Source organism: Rhinatrema bivittatum, chromosome 1 (genome assembly GCF_901001135.1).
Source record: "Rhinatrema bivittatum chromosome 1, aRhiBiv1.1, whole genome shotgun sequence".
Lineage (NCBI taxonomy): Eukaryota > Metazoa > Chordata > Amphibia > Gymnophiona > Rhinatrematidae > Rhinatrema > Rhinatrema bivittatum.
This window is the reverse complement of record NC_042615.1, coordinates 808,160,015-808,178,214: the sequence shown is the minus strand read 5'-3', so window position 1 is coordinate 808,178,214 and position 18,200 is coordinate 808,160,015. Positions and strand designations below refer to the sequence as shown.

At 44.1% G+C, this 18,200-nt stretch overlaps 1 protein-coding gene across 1 annotated transcript in view; it reads left to right on the top strand.

Moving 5' to 3' along the window:
* The window catches only part of UBAP2 (ubiquitin associated protein 2), a 597,209-nt gene that overhangs the window by 232,642 nt on the left and 346,367 nt on the right, over positions 1-18,200 (top strand). Inside the window, 2 exon segments of the mRNA XM_029581175.1 lie at positions 15,315-15,392; positions 16,032-16,089. Of these exon segments, the coding sequence (XP_029437035.1) occupies positions 15,315-15,392; positions 16,032-16,089 (136 nt within the window).

Below are 18,200 nucleotides of genomic sequence, written 5' to 3'. Positions count from 1 at the left end.
TTGATTTCCCTTTTTTCTTAAGTGGGCCACCACCACTACCATTCATTTTGTGAAAACTCTGGGAGCTGCTGATAATCCGAAAGGAAGGACTTTGTATTGGTAGCGTTTGCCATTGCATTGGAAGCAGAGTGTTGCGACCGTCGCTGCCCGACGGCTTCACTCCGCCTACCTTTCCTTTCTTGCGACTCCTCCTGCTCCTCATGGGTGCTTGGCTGCCGCGGCGTCTGTCTGCCGTCCTCTCTGGCGTCCCTGGACCGGCTTGGGCGCTGCCTCCTGCCATGCTACCTTAGGGCGCGCGCACTGCGCGGCCCTCATTCTTATTTCCTCATTGGCGTGTTCCTCAGGGGCGTCCCCCTGTGATGACATCACACTGCCTGGATATTTAAGCCAACTGTTTATTGCTAGCCGTTGAGTTAGCAAGGGTGATCTTACGGATGGGATTCGCTCTCTGTACCCAGCTACTCCTGCTTTCCAGCTCCTATTGGACTCTTTCTGCTAAGGGGGTACCTGCTCCTCGGGGGCCTCATTGCTTCTTTCAGGTCGTTATCAGGTAACTGGTACTCGCTCCTCGAGGGCCCATGTTCCCCGACTCGCTGCCTGCATCTATCTCCTCTTCTACTTGGAAGAATTCGCTACAGACACCATCAGTGAGTACTATTACCATCTACTCCTCAGAGCTGTCTCCCTGGAACCAGGTACTTGCTCCGCGAGGGCCAGCTCTCCCTATCTCGGGGTTTCTCCATATTTGGGACTCTGTGAATGTTCTATTGTACTCACTTTCTCAGTTCTCTTCACTACAGCACTGCTACCGGAGAAACTGCTGTTCCAGCGCCCTGGGGAATACTAGCCCAGCCAGGCCACAACATCTACTCACTACTGCCACCTCTGGTGTTTTCTCAAACTGTCTAAATAAAGAACTATCTGTTTGTGTGTCCAGAGCTGAGCCTGACCTGTGGCCCCTCATGGGACTTCCCCCTGTGGGCGTGATCAGCTGCCACAGTGTCCAAGGGTCCACCCAAACCTCACTAACCATAACAGAGGTATTGCCAAGGTGCTGGATGCATTGGGATATGAGTGTAAGCATCCTTCAGATCCAGGGAATACAGCCAGTCGTTGAGTTGTAGAAGTGGTAGGATCGACTTGAGAGATACCATCTTGAACTTTTCCCGTAGAAGGTGTTTGTTCAACTCCCTGAGATCCAGGATGGGGCACCATCCACTCTATTCTATTCTATGGGCTGCGAAGGCCGTTGCAGATCTAGAATTTGTCTCAAAAGACTCGTAAATCGTTCTGAGGAGGTGTCGTATAGCCTCCTCCATATCTTGCAGTGCTTGGGGCAGGTTTGGTGTGGTTTCCCCTGATGGAAATAGAAGCTTTAATTGCTGTACACACTCATATATATATCTATTGGACTATGTAGAATTGAGTTGATTTATTCTAGCTGTTAACATTGCGGACTGGAAATATTTCTTAGTGAAGTCATCCAAATATTTATGATCTCTCCCTGGGGGAGCGCTGGAGTGTGTTTTTGTCCTTTTTGCCCTCTGTAGTGCCAACTCCACCACTATAGAGGCGTGTGGCAATTGTGATGGTGAATAAAATTTTGTGTCTCATTTTGAATTTTAGATCGATTTTTCTTGATACTGGAGGAATTGAGAAAGGAGTCTCCCAAGATTTTTCCAACAGAGAATCCAGAACTTGATGTGATGGTAATGAAGTGGGTTCAGAAGGGAGATCAAAGATCTTAAGGATCCCTAAAGTCTCCGTTCTAGAGTCTGGGACCTTTTGGGTGTCTAGACTTAAAGTTCCCACTTTATCGAGGAACTTGGGGTAGGAAAGGTCCTCTGGGGGGGAGTATGGTTCCTGTGGCTTCCCTGCGGGGTCAGATGGATATCCGGTGGAAGTATCAGGAGAGGTAGGATGTGAGAATGGTTTCGTGGGATCCTGAGGTTGCGGTTGTGGAGGTGGAGAAGAATGTCTTGGTGGAGACATAGGTGGGAGTTGAGGCAGTACTGGAGGTAAGCTTGGTGGCGCAGACAGTGACTCCAAATTGTGGGATGGCGCCTGTGGTATTTGTAAACTTGATTGTACAGAGGCAAATAAACCTGTGAGGGCAGAAGAAATCTGTGCCATTGCCTGCTGTGTTAAGTCAGGTAATCCTGGTAAGTTAGGGAGAGGTGGAGGAATGTCTGGTAAACCTTCATCCTCAGGTACTGGAAGTTGTCAAGGTTCAGATAGGTTCCTTTCCCTGGATACCGAGGACAGATCTGAATACACTCGAATGGAGGAGGATGAGGCAGACGGTGATGCTTTCTCGCTCCACCCCTTCCTTGATATTGTTGGAGAGTGTCTCTTTCTTTTGGAATCTTTGTCTGGATGAGACGGATGTCTAAGAGTAGGAAATTCTTTTGAGGTAGGTGAACGATTTCCCTCACTAACGTTGTGTTGTGTTTTTTTTTTATATTTTCTTTTATAGGGTTTATCGGTATCCCTATGTGAATGTATTGATGAAAGTGTAGAGGAAGGTCTAGGATGTGGTGGTGATAGTTCCACTATCTGCTCTTCTTGTGGATGAGGACTTATCAGATACTTGTGCGGTAGCGAAGTTTGTGGTGACCGAGATGATCTATGCATCGATTTTTGATGTTTATGCATCGACCTTTGTGTCGAATGTGTCGAGTCGGGCATATGATGCAACTGCTTCGGGTGCTCCAGCGTTGAGTGCGTCTGCATCGCAAGGATTCGTTTTGGCTCTAGTTGCGTTGGCGTCGCTGAAATTTGCTTCAGTCGGCGCCGGAATCGTCAGCGTCGAATAAGAGTGCGTCGATGTCGATATTGCTGATGCCGATTGCGACGCATGTTTCGACGCTTGTTGGGCCGATGGCCGAGGCTCTTGCGCCTGCTGCTTCAGCAGCGCTAAACTTGGTAATTTCGCGGAGTCTGAGGTTGACCTGTGGTCTGTTCGGTCTGTATGACTCCTACCTGACTGTTCCCTTGCTGGAGGCGAGGGTCAGTCATGTCTGTGGCATTTTTCTTTATGTATCGGCCTGTGTCCCATAGATGGGCCCACCGAGGCCGCCCGTTTACCCGGCACGATCTGCCTGGGTACAGGCCCCGGCGATGAATGTGCCTTAGAAGGGGGGCATATGAGCCAATGGTGACTCGAAGTCGTTCCATTTTTTCAGCCCGCTGCAGTCGGGCTCTCGGTGACATTTTGCTACAATGGGAACAGCCGTCTTGTTTGTGGGCTGGGCCCAGACACACATAACATTGGGAATGCCTGTCCGTCACGGACATTATTTTTCCTCACGAACAGGGTTTGAACCCTGATGGTCATGGCATCTCTCTGCTGTATTTATTTATTTATTAAAAGAAATTTTCTAACTTTGAACTTGTCTGAGGAGACGAGGTGCTCCGCGTGCGATCCTGCACGAGGAAAAGACAGACTGAGGAGAATCTGTCTTCCTGAGCGGGAACACACACGCAGCCGCAGAGCAAAGCTCTGCCTCCTGGGCCTTGATAGACCCATCAACAGCATGGCTAATTCAGCCCTGCTATCGATGGGGAAAAGGCAATTGCCAAAGAGGTAAAGTGAGGTGATAAAACATTTTCCAGCTATATCAGAGAAAAAAGGGAGGTCTAAAGTGGTATAGTGAAATTTAAAGGTAACCAGAAGCAATGTATGGCGAGAGACTAAAGAAGACCCTGGAGAAGGACTGTTGCTAGTTGTCAAGACTGTAGATGTGGAGGTGAAACTCTGTTTACAGAAGAGAATGTATTGGAAGAGCTAGGCAAACTGAAAGAGGACAAGGCCATGGGGCAGGACGAGGTACATCCAAGGATACTGAGGGAAGTTTGAGATGTGTTGGTGGATCTGCTGAAGGACCTGCTTAATAGATTCCTTGATCCATGAGTGATAGAGAGGAGGCTGGAAACTGCATGCTGGTTAGCCTCGCCTTAGTGGTGAGAAAATTAATGAAGTCTCTGCAGAAGGAAAGGATAGTGAACTACCTACAATCTGAGGCAGCATGGATTCACAGGGGATGGGCCGCCGAGCGATTGAAGGTCTGGAAGCCGTTGAGTCGGCATCCCAAGATGGTGCCCGATCGCGGACTCCAAGCCCTGACAAAAACCCACCGGCAGCTGAATCAGCATACCCTACAATGTCCAATCACCCCACTCGCGATGAGTTTAGGGAGTGGTTTGCAAACATTCGGACAGACATAAAAACTTACCATCAGGAGCTAATGGCGCATGTTGAGGAGATAAGAGAAGAGATCAGTTCCTTGGGCTTCCGGGTCAACGAATTAGATACCCGCATGGACGGCCATGCAGAGCTCGCTAAAGAAAATAAATCACTCTGTGCCTCGCTCCATTCAGACACCCAACAACTGCACACTAAAATCGCAGACCTTGAAAATCGGGCCCGCCGAGGAAATTTGAGATTTTGCGGCTTTTCTGAGTCTGTCTCCAGAAGACTGCCACGGGCTGGTTAGGGAGTTTTGTCTAAACTTGCTCTGAGCCTAATTCAAAGTCTGATTATAATGCCCCAGATATAAAATTCGACAGGGCACATAGAGCTCTAAGATCTCCTTTGCCTAATTGCAGCTGCGATATCATAGTCTGCTTCTCAGACTATGCAACAAAGGAACAAGTAGCGCAGGCAGCCAGATCAAAACCCAGCTGGAAATGGAATGGGCAAGATATATCTGAGTTTCCTGACCTATCTGCTGCAATGCTACAAAATAGGCAAGCTCTACGGGAAGCCACTACTTTTCTCTGAAGCAACAACACAAAATATCGCTGGCTTCACCCGTTTGGACTGTCAGTTATTCTGGATGGAATCACCCATAAAATCATGTCTCCTGACGCCATCATGTCCTTGCTTCGCGCGGCTACACTAGTGCTCAGCCCCCAGCCAGAGAACACAGAATGCCGTCCACTACTACTCACTGCCCAGCCTGGCAAAGGGTAGGAAACAATCAGGAAGGCTCCGCAGGCAATCTGGAGGATCCACCCACAGCCAAGTCTCCACTTGAGCACTATCCATCGGGCTACAAGTACAAGCTCCATACCAAGCTCAACAAGTGTATGTCCTTCTGGTTTGACTTTTATAATCTCTGATTCTGCTTGATTTTTTTTTTTGTCTCAATACTCTGATATCACATACAGGTCCCTACTGGACCCACCTTTATTCTGTGAGGGCTGGGGACTGGGATGGGGGAGCCGTCTCTACCCGTTGATACCTCACCCCCCCCCCCCCCCCCCAGGGAATAGATGGAGAGAGCCTGCAAGGAGGAAATAGCTGGCCTGTACTGTATGTGTGAGGGTGACATCAGTCCTCAGGGGTTTCATGATATGCTAATTCACATATATCTTAATTACATCCGCATTGTCCTCGTTGGTAAGCTAATATTAAATTTTCCTGGTCTTAGGGGCAAGCGTTGGTCGCTGTCGAATATCTTTGCTCACCCCTTTCATGTTCTGATGTTTGCACTGTTGTATATCATTTTTGAATGCTGTTTCGAAGGCTGGCGGTGTACTAGATTGTGGATGCTTTCTCTCCCCACCCTTGAACACTTACCATAATGGCTAAATTGAGAATTGTTTCTATTAATACTAAGGGGTTGAATTCTCCTCAGAAACGTTCTCTTCTCTTTCGAGAACTTAATATACTTAATCCTGAGATAATCTTTCTCCAGGAAACTCATCTCTCACGGAAATATGAGTCACTTATGAAATCCTCTAAATTCACCCCACAATACTACTCTGCCAATAATAAACTGGCTAAATACACTGGTGTGAGAATCTTCTTTGCCGCTAGCTTAGTAGTGGAATGCACTTTATATAAGCCAGACCCTAGGGGTAGATATTTACTATTGCATGACAAGATCCATGAGACTGAGTATACTCTGCTTAATATATATGCTCCAAATAGGGACCAAGCTACATTTTTTTAAAGAAATACACCAGCTCTTACTCCAACATCACTCGGGTCAGCTCATCCTAGGAGGGAATTTCAATGTCGTGCTTTCACCAACACTAGGCACCTCCAAAGGCCACTCAACGACAGCTTTCTCCCATTCACGTGCATTAAAGATCCTCATGTCAGATTTCCATTTAGTAGACACTTGGAGAACCAAATACCCGCGATCAAGTTTCTACTCTTCCTGTTCAGCAGCTCATGATTCATACTCCAGGATCGACTATTTGATGGATAAATCTCTATATCATACGATACAGAAAGCTGAAATAGGTATCATCGCCTGGTCCGACCATGCCCCCATTCTGATTGATATTTGTTTATTTAATATAGACCAGGGCTGCCGATTCTGGAGACTTATTGACTCTCTCCTCCATGACCTTCAATACACCAAGGATTTAATTAAAGTTATTTCTGACTTTTTTTTTCAAACCAATGCAGAGTCTGTTCAGTCTCCGATTGTGGTGTGGGAGTGTTTTAAAGCTTATATTAGGGACTATTTTATTTCCCGTTCCTCTTACCTGAAAAAGCAGGGGGAAGCTGTGAGATCAAATTGCACTACTCTCACACCAACATATGCAAAGCACATCACCTAAACTACTCACTGCCCTCACCCGGGCTAGAGAAGACCTTCATAGTTTAGAGTCGGACAATATTTCACACTCCCTTTCCCTAACCCGCCAACTACACTTTGAGGGGGGAAATAAAGCCGGCAAACTCCTAGCCCACAAGTTAAAGAAAGTTATGTTTCAGAATCATATTCTCAAAATCAAAAATGACAAGAGCCAAATTGAGTCTTCCAACTCCACCATTATGCAACAATTTCTCAAATTCTAGCAAAATCTGTATGCGGCTGAGGCACACATACCTCAGACAGCTATTGAGGTGTATCTCCAATCAATCCCTCTCCCTCGCCTAACACAAAATATGCGGGATATTCTAGATGCGGCCATCTCTACCCCCGAGATTTTGGGCGCCATAAAAAATCTAAAAATAGGTAAGGCCCCAGGCCCCGATGGCCTTACCACCAAATTTTACAAAACCTTTGGTCCCCATCTGGTATCCCATCTACAAAAACATTTTAACTACCTCTGCGAAGGGGGCACGCTTCTCCCTTCTTCCAACATGGCTAGCATTACTATTATTGCTAAACCGGGTCATGACCCCGCATTATGTGCATCTTACCGACCTATTTCCCTGATTAATCTCGATTTAAAAATCCTAGCTAAAATACTAGCAGATAGACTGAACTGTTTTATAGCTCAAATTATACATTTAGATCAGGCTGGATTTATTTCAGGTTGCATGGCAAGCGATAATGTGTGTAAAATTATTAACATCCTATGGGGGACCACTAAACCTATGCCCACGTTACTTCTGGCCATAGATGCAGAAAAGGCCTTCGACATGGTCCATTGGCCTTTTCTGTTTCAGACCCTGGAAGCTATGAATTGTGGAGGTTCCTTTCTACATTGGCTGCGAGTCCTCTACACCTCTCCCACAGCCTGCCTAAAAATAAATGGCAGATATTCTGATCCTTTTACCGTCCAACGTGGTACTAGGCAGGGTTGCCCACTCTCTCCCCTACGTTTCGCTATCTTCCTAGAACCACTAGCTAATCGAATAGGGACTAATTCTTCTATCTACGGCTTCAGCTTAGGTCCACAAACATGCAAAATGTCTCTGTTTGCCGACGACATTATGCTTACACTGGGGAGCCCTGAAGCTCCCTACCGGAGATAGAATCTGAACTTGCCCAGTTCAGTGCGGTCTCCGGTTTCAAAATTAACTGGGACAAATCGGAAATCCTTAATATCCCATGCCCATCACAGATGGAGACCGATTTGAAGAATCGTCATCTCTTTAAATGGGCCTCCTCTAAACTCAAATTTCTGGGAGTTAATATAGGCAAACAATTATCTGACCTTTATCAACTTAACTACTCCCCCCTCCTCCAAAACATAGATCGTGACCTCAGTATATGGGACCGACTTCCACTTTCCTGGCTGGGTCGGTTGTCTACTCTTAAAATGAATATTTTACCCAGATTTCTATACTTGTTTCAGACCCTACCCATAGCCATATTCAATACTACTTTCAAAACTTGGCAACGGAAACTTCTTTGTTTCCTATGGAGGCACCACCCACCCAGAGTAGCCAGAACTGTTTTATACCAAGCTAAAGAAAATGGGGGATTAGGTCTGCCCAATCTAATGTGGTACTATGCTGCTGCCCAGCTTCAGCCCCTAATAGATTAGCACAGCACATCTGACATCAAAGAATGGGCTCAGATGGAACAAAAATGGCTCTCCGATATGCCATTACAAGCGATGCCTTGGCAACCCCAATCCACATGGCGTCCATGCCCACACACAGCACCAACAACTAGGCACACTCTGAACATTTGGTCAGCATGGAAACATAGGCTGGTCGACAATGCAACTTACTTTGCACGGACTGCGCTGTTTCACAATGTCTCATTCCCACCATGCCTCCCTATCCATGCTTTTCCCCGCTGGAAAGAAAGTGGCATCACCCAATTCTCACATCTCACTTCTCTGGGGACACTTGTCTCATTTACAGCGTTGAGTTCTCTGTATAACCTGTCTAATGCTGATTTTCTCTCCTACATGACTGATTTAGTCATTTTGTCACACAAGTGAAGAGAAGTGGCCTTCTGGCGACAGATGGATCTTTCTTTGAAGGATACTGCTCATCTCCCCATTTGCCTCGAGGCCTCATTTCCAAAATTTATAAAATTCTGAACTCCCGTATACCTTCTAAACCTCATCACATACAGGCGTGGGAGCAAGATCTCAATCGCTGTCTCTCAGACAAGGAATGGTCCGGAGTCTTTACTAGAATTTCACATGGCTCGATTTCCACGTGGATCATGGAAGCGAACTATAAATTACTTTATCGATGGCACTTAATGCCTATGCGCTTACACACATTTTGTACCTCTCTGAAACAATGCTGGCGACAGTGCTCACAACCTGGCTCATATCTACACATGTGGTGGGATTGCCCTCTTATTCGACCTCTGTGGCAAGCTGTTGCTGATACCATACAGCATATTCTTCATGTCCCATGTCAACTAACAATTTCTACAGTGCTCCTGAACCTGTTAGAAGACACCTTTTCTACATCAGAGCAAACTTTTATATACCAATTCTGCACCGCCACCAAGATGGACATTGCTGTGTCCTGGAAACGACCTGCGCCACCCACTCTCCATGATTTTGCATCGACTAGACAAGATCTGCACACTTTATTGCTTAACTGCTATTAAACACCACAAACTCTCTCAATATAACTGTCTGGGAGCTTTACTTGATCTGGAGACAGCTTACCTTTCCCGAGGATACGAATGGAGAATGACATTCACCAAATGCAAAGCAAACACCTCAACCTTTCAACCTTTATTAACATTCTACATTCTATTTGCATATCATGAACGGGGGAAGGGGGGTGATGGAACGAAATGTAATGAATAATTTCTCACTTTGTCGTTTATTATCTTGTTACTGGTTATAACCATTGTGATTATTTGTTAACGGCAATAAAAATTAATTTAAAAAAAAGGATAGAAGGTAAAGTTTTTTCCTATTTGCGGATGATATTAAGATCTGCAAAAGAATAGAAATGCCTGAAGGAGTGGAGAGAATGAATAGTGATTTAAGAAAGCTTGAAGAGTGGTCGAAAATTTGGCAGCTGGGATTCAGTGCCAAGAAGTGGGGAGTCATGCATCTGTAGTTTGGTAATACAAAAGAGCTGTATGTGATAGGGGATGAAAAACTGATGTGCATGGACCAAGAGAGGGAGCATATAGTGATAGTGTCTGGTGATCTGAAGATGGCAAAACAATGTGATAAGGCAATAGCTAAATCCAGAAGAACGCTAGGCTGGAAAGAGAGAAGAATAACCAGTAAGAAAAAGGTGATAATGCCCTTGTTCTTGTTGAGGCCTCACCTGGAGCACTGTGTTCAGTTCTGGAGCCCCTATTTCAAAAAGGATAGACACAGGATGAAGGCATTTCAGAGAAGAGCGACCAAAATGGTGTGGAGTCTGTATCGGAAGACTTATGAAGAGAAGCTGAAGGATCTAAGTATGTATACCGTGGAAGAGAGGAGGTGCAGGGGAGATAAGATACAGACCTTTAAAACCTTTCAGGTATCTAATTATGCACAATTTTGAACCTTTTCTGATGGAAAGAAGTCAGTAGAACTAATGGTTATGAAACTCCAGGGGAGATGACTCAGACCCATCAGAAAATATTTCTTCATAGAGAGAGTGGTGGATTCCTGGAATGCCCTTCCGGAGGAGGAGTTGAAGACTAAAACAGCCAAAGAATTCAAAGGGACATGGGATAAATACTGTGGATCCTTAAAGGCTCGAGGATGCAAATAAAGAAAAGGGTGCATGGGGGTAATTTGCTAGTGCGGCAGTTACTACCCTTAACCAGTAAGCCTTGATGCTTTTGATGCAACTGCAGCACTGCTTTCCACTTCCCTCTTCAGTGACAGTGGGGAAAAGGGGAATTGGATTCAGACAACCAACGAGAGCTCTGACTTTTACGATTTGGGGAACTGATAAGCAGGGGGGTGTAACCTGCATGAAGTAGCAATTACTATCCTTAACAGAAGGCATGGGATTACTACACTTAACCAATAAACCTTGATGCTTTTGACGCAATTGGAACATTGCTCTCTGCTTTGATGGCAGTTTGGGAGGGGAGAAAGAGGAATTGGATTCAGATGACAACCAACAAGGGTCCTGACTTTTAAAGTCTGAGGTACTGATACGAAGACAGTGTCATAGTGGATAACACATTGAAATCGTCGGTGCAGTGTGCTGCGGCAGTCAAAAAAGCAAACAGAATGTTGGGAATTATTAGAAAAGGAATGGTGAATAAAACGGAAAATGTCATAATGCCTCTGTATCGCTCCATGGTGAGACCGCACCTTGAATACTGTGTACAATTCTGGTCGCCGCATCTCAAAAAAGATATAATTGCGATGGAGAAGGTACAGAGAAGGGCTACCAAAATGATAAGGGGAATGGAACAACTCCCCTATGAGGAAAGACTAAGAGGTTAGGACTTTTCAGCTTGGAGAAGAGACGACTGAGGGGGGGATATGATAGAGGTGTTTAAAATCATGAGAGGTCTAGAATGGGTAGATGTGAATCGGTTATTTACTCTTTCAGATAGTAGAAAGACTAGGGGGCACTCCATGAAGTTAGCATGGGGCACATTTAAAACTAATCGGAGAAAGTTCTTTTTTACTCAACGCACAATTAAACTCTGGAATTTGTTGCCAGAGAATGTGGTTCGTGCAGTTAGTATAGCTGTGTTTAAAAAAGGATTGGATAAGTTCTTGGAGGAAAAGTTCATTACCTGCTATTAAGTTCACTTAGAGAATAGCCACTGCCATTAGCAATGGTTACATGGAATAGACTTAGTTTTTGGGTACTTGCCAGGTTCTTATGGCCTGGATTGGCCACTGTAGGAAACAGGATGCTGGGCTTGATGGACCCTTGGTCTGACCCAGTATGGCATGTTCTTATGTTCTTATAAGGGGAAAAAATACAGGATTGCTTCTGTGATAAAGTCCATTAGCGAAGCACGTCAAGCAGCACTGTCTGAATTTGCAAGAAAGCTCATCACGCAGTAAAAATGTTCTTAGTAGTACATTTTTAATGGGTTATCATAAGACTTGGGGATAACTGCACGGCGCAGCAGATACTACCATAAAAAGCTTGCTGGGCAGACTGGATGGACCATTTGGTCTTTTTCTGCTGTCATTACTATGGGCTGATGCAATAAAATTTGCAAAAAGCGGGCGCTGACTTTTCAGCGCCCGCTTTCTTAGCTCACACATGGCGCTAAGAAACAAATCAGGAGGTCACGCTAGCAAGGAGGCTCTAGGGTCTCTAGCCCGACCTTAGTGTCTCCTTGCTAATGCGACTCTGCAGTTACCGACGGTCTGCCGGTTATGATCACTGATGCCGATAAACTCAGCGTCAGTTTTCATAACTGCAGTCAGCCGATTATGAAAAGCGACGCCGACTTTATCAGTGTTGGAGTCACTGTTGAAAGAGAGAATAGTGAACTATATACAGTCCGGAGAATTGATGGACCAGAGGCAGCATGGATTCACCAGAGGAAGATCCTGTCAGACAAATCTGATTGACTTTTTTGACTGGGTAACCAAGGAATTGGATAGAGGAAGAGCACTCGATATCATATACTTGGATTTCAGCAAAGCTTTTGATACGGTTCCGCACAGGAGACTGGTGAATAAAACGAGAAGCTTGGGAGTGAGTGCCGAGGTGGTGACCTGGATTGCAAATTGGTTGACGGACAGAAGACAACGTGTGATGGTAAATGGAACCTTCTCTGAAGAGAGAGCGGTTTTAAGTGGTGTACCGCAAGGATCGGTGTTGGGACCGGTCCTGTTCAATATCTTTGTGAGCGACATTGCGGACGGGATAGAAGGTAAGGTTTGTCTTTTTGCGGATGACACTAAGATCTGCAACAGAGTGGACACGCCGGAAGGAGTGGAGAGAATGAGACGGGATCTAAGGAAACTGGAAGAGTGGTCGAAGATATGGCAGCTGAGATTCAATGCCAAGAAGTGCAAAGTCATGCATATGGGGAGTGGAAATCCGAATGAACTGTATTCGATGGGGGGGGAAAGGCTGATGTGCACGGAGCAGGAGAGGGACCTTGGGGTGATGGTGTCTAATGATCTGAAGTCGGCGAAACAATGCGACAAGGCGATAGCTAAAGCCAGAAGAATGCTGGGCTGCATAGAGAGAGGAATATCAAGTAAGAAAAGGGAAGTGATTATTCCCTTGTACAGGTCCTTGGTGAGGCCTCACCTGGAGTACTGTGTTCAGTTCTGGAGACTGTACCTTCAAAAAGACAAAGACAAGATGGAGGCGGTACAGAGAAGGGCGACCAGGAAGGTGGAGGATCTTCATCGGATGACGTACGAGGAGAGATTGAAGAATCTAAATATGTACACCCTGGAGGAAAGGAGGAGCAGAGGTGATATGATACAGACTTTCAGATACTTGAAAGGTGTTAATGATCAAAAGACAATGACAAACCTTTTCCGAAGGAAAAAAATCAGCAGAACCAGGGGTCACGATTTGAAGCTCCAGGGAGGAAGATTCAGAACCAATGTCAGGAAGTATTTCTTCACGGAGAGGGTGGTGGATGCCTGGAATGCCCTTCCGGAGGATGTGGTGAAGACCAGAACTGTGAAGGACTCCAAAGGGGCGCGGGATAAACACTGTGTATCCATAAAGTCAAGAGGCTGCCAATGAAGAGTGGGTGACTCGCCAGAATGATGGCTACTGCCTGGAGTCAATACCCTTATTAAATAAACATACACAGGCTTACGGTGACTCCAACATCGCTCTAAGCTTCAACAGCAAGAGGAAATGTGGAAAAAAGGATTCACACTCACAAAGAGGGGAGTAGCTGGCTTGTTACGGCGGTTACTACCCCAAATCAAATAAGCCTGATACTTCACTTTCAATGCATATACAGCAAAGTTCTCTGATTCAACGGCAGGGGGGAAGAAAAACTGATACTTCACACATCCAGCAGAGCTCTCTGCTTCAACGGCAGGGGAGAAGAAAAGAGGGTTCGCACTCGCAAAGCGGGGAGTAGCTGGCTTGTTATGGCGGTTACTACCCCAAACCAAATGTGCCTGGTACTTCACTTTCGATGCACATCCAGCATGGCTCTCTGCTTCAGCGGCATGGGAGAAGACTTATACGTCACGCATATCCAGCATAGCTCCCTGCTTCAACGGCAGGGGAGAAGAAAAACAACCAATAAGGGCTAATAACATAGTCTGGGTAAAACAAATGAGCATGGGTGCAGCTTGCTTGTTGCGGCGGCTACTGCCCCTGACGGATCGGGCTAGATGTTTCACTTGGATGCAGCTCCATCACTGCTCTCTACATTAAGGGTGGGGGTGGAAGGGAAATAGAACCAAGAGCTAGGAGAAACAGATAAGTATGAGAGAAAATGTGTGTGAAGCTTGCTGGGCAGACTAGATGGGCCATTTGGTCTTCTTCTGCCGTCATTTCTATGTTTCTATGTTTCTATATTACTGCAGCCGGCCGGTTATGAAAATAGATGCAGACCATATCGGCATCGGTCTTCAAAGCAGCCGGCAGATGGGGTTTTTTCTTTTTTTTTTAACTTAAAAAAAAAAGTACAGAAAAGCAGTTTTCTGCTTTTCTGTACTTTTTTTCAGTGAGTTCAACTATTAACCCCTGCTCCAGGCAGGCGTTAATACCTGAGCGATAAATGTGCATCTGAGATGCACATTTATTTTTTTTGCATTTGGAGTGAATGAGTAATATCCTCATTCACATGCATTTGCATGTGATGAGCGCTAACTCATTCACTCTGCATCAGATGTGCGTTAAATAGGCGCTAATCCCCCACTGTATTGCATTGGCCTCTATGTTACTATGATTTATCTAGAGAGATTCAGAAGCAGGCTTTTTTTGTTTTAGAGACGATGGGTCTTGCAGATTGGTGCTTCTTTTTATTTAAAATACCCCTGTAAGTGGGTATTTTAAATGAAAATCCTGTTAGCTTTTTATGTTGCTCTGCGATAAACCAATCTCTACCCCGGATAATTTGATTGTGATGCTATTTAATCAATGTTGAGATTTTTCACCCTGACTTTATTTCCTTAAGTTGTATTTCTTCTTATAGTAATTGGATCCTCTGTGGATTATATTAACACTTAACAATTTAAATGTTTGGTTTAGAGGTTTTCTCTTTTTCCTTATTTATGTTGGTTATATTGTGCTTTTCCATGCAAAATTATTTTCTTGTACATTTTATAAAATATTAATAAAAAAAAAAGTTTAAACGGCCTTGCCGACCCAGTTGTGACACACACTTTATTTACAATGTGCAGTTTTTTAAGGTAATGCCCTTTTCTGCAAACAATGTTGCATTACAGGACCGATGAGATATTCCACAGCATGAATTTTTGTTTGTCACCCCTATAACGAGATACTGGTTAAATCATTATTTTGATAGTGGGGAACCTTTCTGAGCTTCAGTCCAAACATCTGGATTTGTTGTACTGACAAGTGGGATATTGGGATTGTGCTTCTTGGATGTCACCAGAATTAGAGATGGGGATTATTTAGGATATTTCTGTGCCATAGGTTCACAATTGGGACAAATTGTTGGAGAAATACTATATTGTATACAGATTTGCATTATATTTTCCATGAAATATAATATACAGATTACTTAAAAAAAAAAGTTTTTTCTTCACTAAAGTTAGAGCAGAGGAGAATGGAGTGGATAATGGTCCAGGGGACAGACCCACAGACCGTGGAAGGCGTGGACGTGGCAGAGGTAAGTTGAAGATGTCTATAGAAATAATATTGGTGATGGTGGCCTTAGATTACTCTTTAAGAACCCTTAAAACTGCAGGCATGTAGAAGCACACAGCTATAATCCTTGTACCATGTCTGGATAATATCAGTCATAAATTTGCCTTGCCAGTCAATTTGGCAATAGAGTAGAAGGGAAAGCAGATATATTAAGGTAATTTTTTTTCTGCTCTGTTTTGTCCTTATACTTACTGTACAAGTAGTGCCATCTGTGATGGTTATAGTAGACCTTTGTCTACTAAAAGCATAAACTAACATTGAGTCTTCCAAATTTGTTTATTTAGTATATTTAATATACAGTTCTACATTAAATATTCACTAGGTGGGTATGAATAAAATAACCCAGTTCCCCACCCATATCCAGACCTCAGCCCGATACAAAATCACTTCACCAACAAACATCGTCAGATAGGTTTTGGTTGTTTCTTTTTGATGTCTCTCCATTGATAAATGTATATTTCTGCTATAAGTTTCTTGTCTTAACCAGTGAATGTTGCTTGTGAAAAACACTTCTTCCCCCACATAAGTACTGTTCTGGGAAAATGGCACACGCAGCATAGAATGTGTTCTTTGCACTAACCCACATGGTCTTGCTCCCTAGGATTTGGTGGACGAAGTAGAGGTCGTGGAGCAGGAAGGTTTTCAGCACAAGGGATGGGGTAAGGCCTCTCTAAACTGGAACTCTATTTTGTCTTGATTTTGGTTTCAGACTTGTCTGTTACTTCATTATCCTTGACCTTGACTGGTCTTTTGAGTGTGTTATATCTCCATGACTGACTTGACTCTGTTATGAATATTAATTCTGGCCCCTACTATCAACATTTCATTCTGACTTTTTTTTTTTTTTCCCCTTTATGATTTTTCAGTGTTCAAGTATGTCATCAGCATTTTGTCAAATACTGATTTCCTCTTCCCTACATTGCTGCACAGAATTATATTACCCAATCTTTAGGCATTTTTCAGCCTAGTTTAAAAAAAAAAAAAGACCTTTTTAAAAATAAAAAACACTTTCACCTCACTCCCCCTCTTCTACTTTCCCCCATCATGTGAACAAATACTTTTTATGGCTTCCTCTGACTGCATTCTCTTCATGTCTCAGCTTTCATTCTTTGCCTCTTCAAGTCCTGACTCAAACTTCACCTTTTCTTCTGTGCATTTTTCATTGACAGTTTGTGCATTTTTGAGCACTTTGATAGTTCAAAGCAATGACATGGGTATTCTGAACAAACGAACAGTCCTTTCTCTGGAGATATTTTGCATGGCTTCGTATTGAAGAGCCGCATGACCTGTCACGTGTTGCCCTGAGCACCTTTCCAAGCTGAGTTCTAGAGCTCAGGTCTCAGCCTAGCAGTTGGCTGCCAGACTTGTTGCTTTCCTCTGTTCTTTTGTCAGTAAAGGAGTCACTTTGGTTTCTTAGGGCCTGATTTATTGGGGTATTTCTCCCCTTCTGTGGCTATGGGTGAAAGCCTTAATGAATTAGGCCCATAGTTATTTAGTTTAAATTGTTTATTTCTCCATGTCATTCTCCCCCCCCCCCCCCGCCCAGTTCCTTTAAACTAGTTATCAGGATTTCCAGTCTGAGCACATTCGCTCAGCTCCTGAGAAAACAGCTGCATGTGTGCCTTGAGAGGCAATTCAGATGCAGATGTCATTCGTATGCGCCTTTCACATGGGATTTGTGCAGCCTTGGAAAATTTCTGTCCGTTTTCTTAACATTCTAGTGCCTGAGGTTCAAGAGCTGGTCTGTCAGGTGCACTGAGGTGCTTCACTATTTCTGCATTTTTATAACATGCACATTGCCTTAGTACTGATTAACCTTCAGACTACTTTCTTGTAATAGTACTTTGCATGTTCTGGGTTTGAGATACCCATGGTTCTTGGAGAGTGTTTGGTCCAGTAGCTTCCCAGTGCTGCAGTGGGTTTCCCTGTACATCACAAGTGACTTATGTTAGAGCGCTCACGTGCATATAATAGACTACATTTTAAGTTCTAGATCTCTAAGCTTCTAAAGCTGCTTAGGGTGGTTCATGACAGGTCATGTGACCCACCATTCTAAGTCAATGAAAATATCTTAGGAGGACAGGTACAGGTCATTAATTATCATATATTGTGTGTTAAAGTCCTGGTGAAGTTCAGGGCCCTTGACATTGTATTCAGCTCTTATTTCTAGCTGCCAGTAAATGACCACTTATAATGTTTGTTGTTCCTTAACTTCACACTCTGTGTTACTTCTCAGCATTTTACTTTATGATGATTTTAAAGCATTTGGATAATTATTTATGACCTACATGTAAAATAGTGTTGTAACTGATGCTTAAAGCAGCAATACCTCAGTAAACCATTTTTATGAAGAATCGGTACTTATCCGTAAGCATTGTTTTATCTCCTTGTTCCAAGGAATCATTTTCCCACTTGTCACAGGGGCACCATTCTGGCTTTTTTATCACTCTGTTGGTCCTGGTGCAAAATTAGCCTTAAAGTAAATTGTCATTCTTTTTCATTCTCTGGCTCCTTTGTTTTCCCCATATTTGTTATGAATAACCAATACAAGGATGAAATGCAACCCTGAAGCCCAGCTTCCCATAAATGGAACAAACTGTTGCACAACTTATTCCTTCAATTTAGATTGTGTGAAAACCAGTGCAGGAAAGCAAATTGAATTGCCCTCAGCTCTTTCAAGCCTTTATTTTATTATCCAATGTTGAAGCAGTTCATTATTCTCAGAAAGAAAATCTAATTTCAGAAAAGTCTTTGGGGGGGGGGGGGGGGT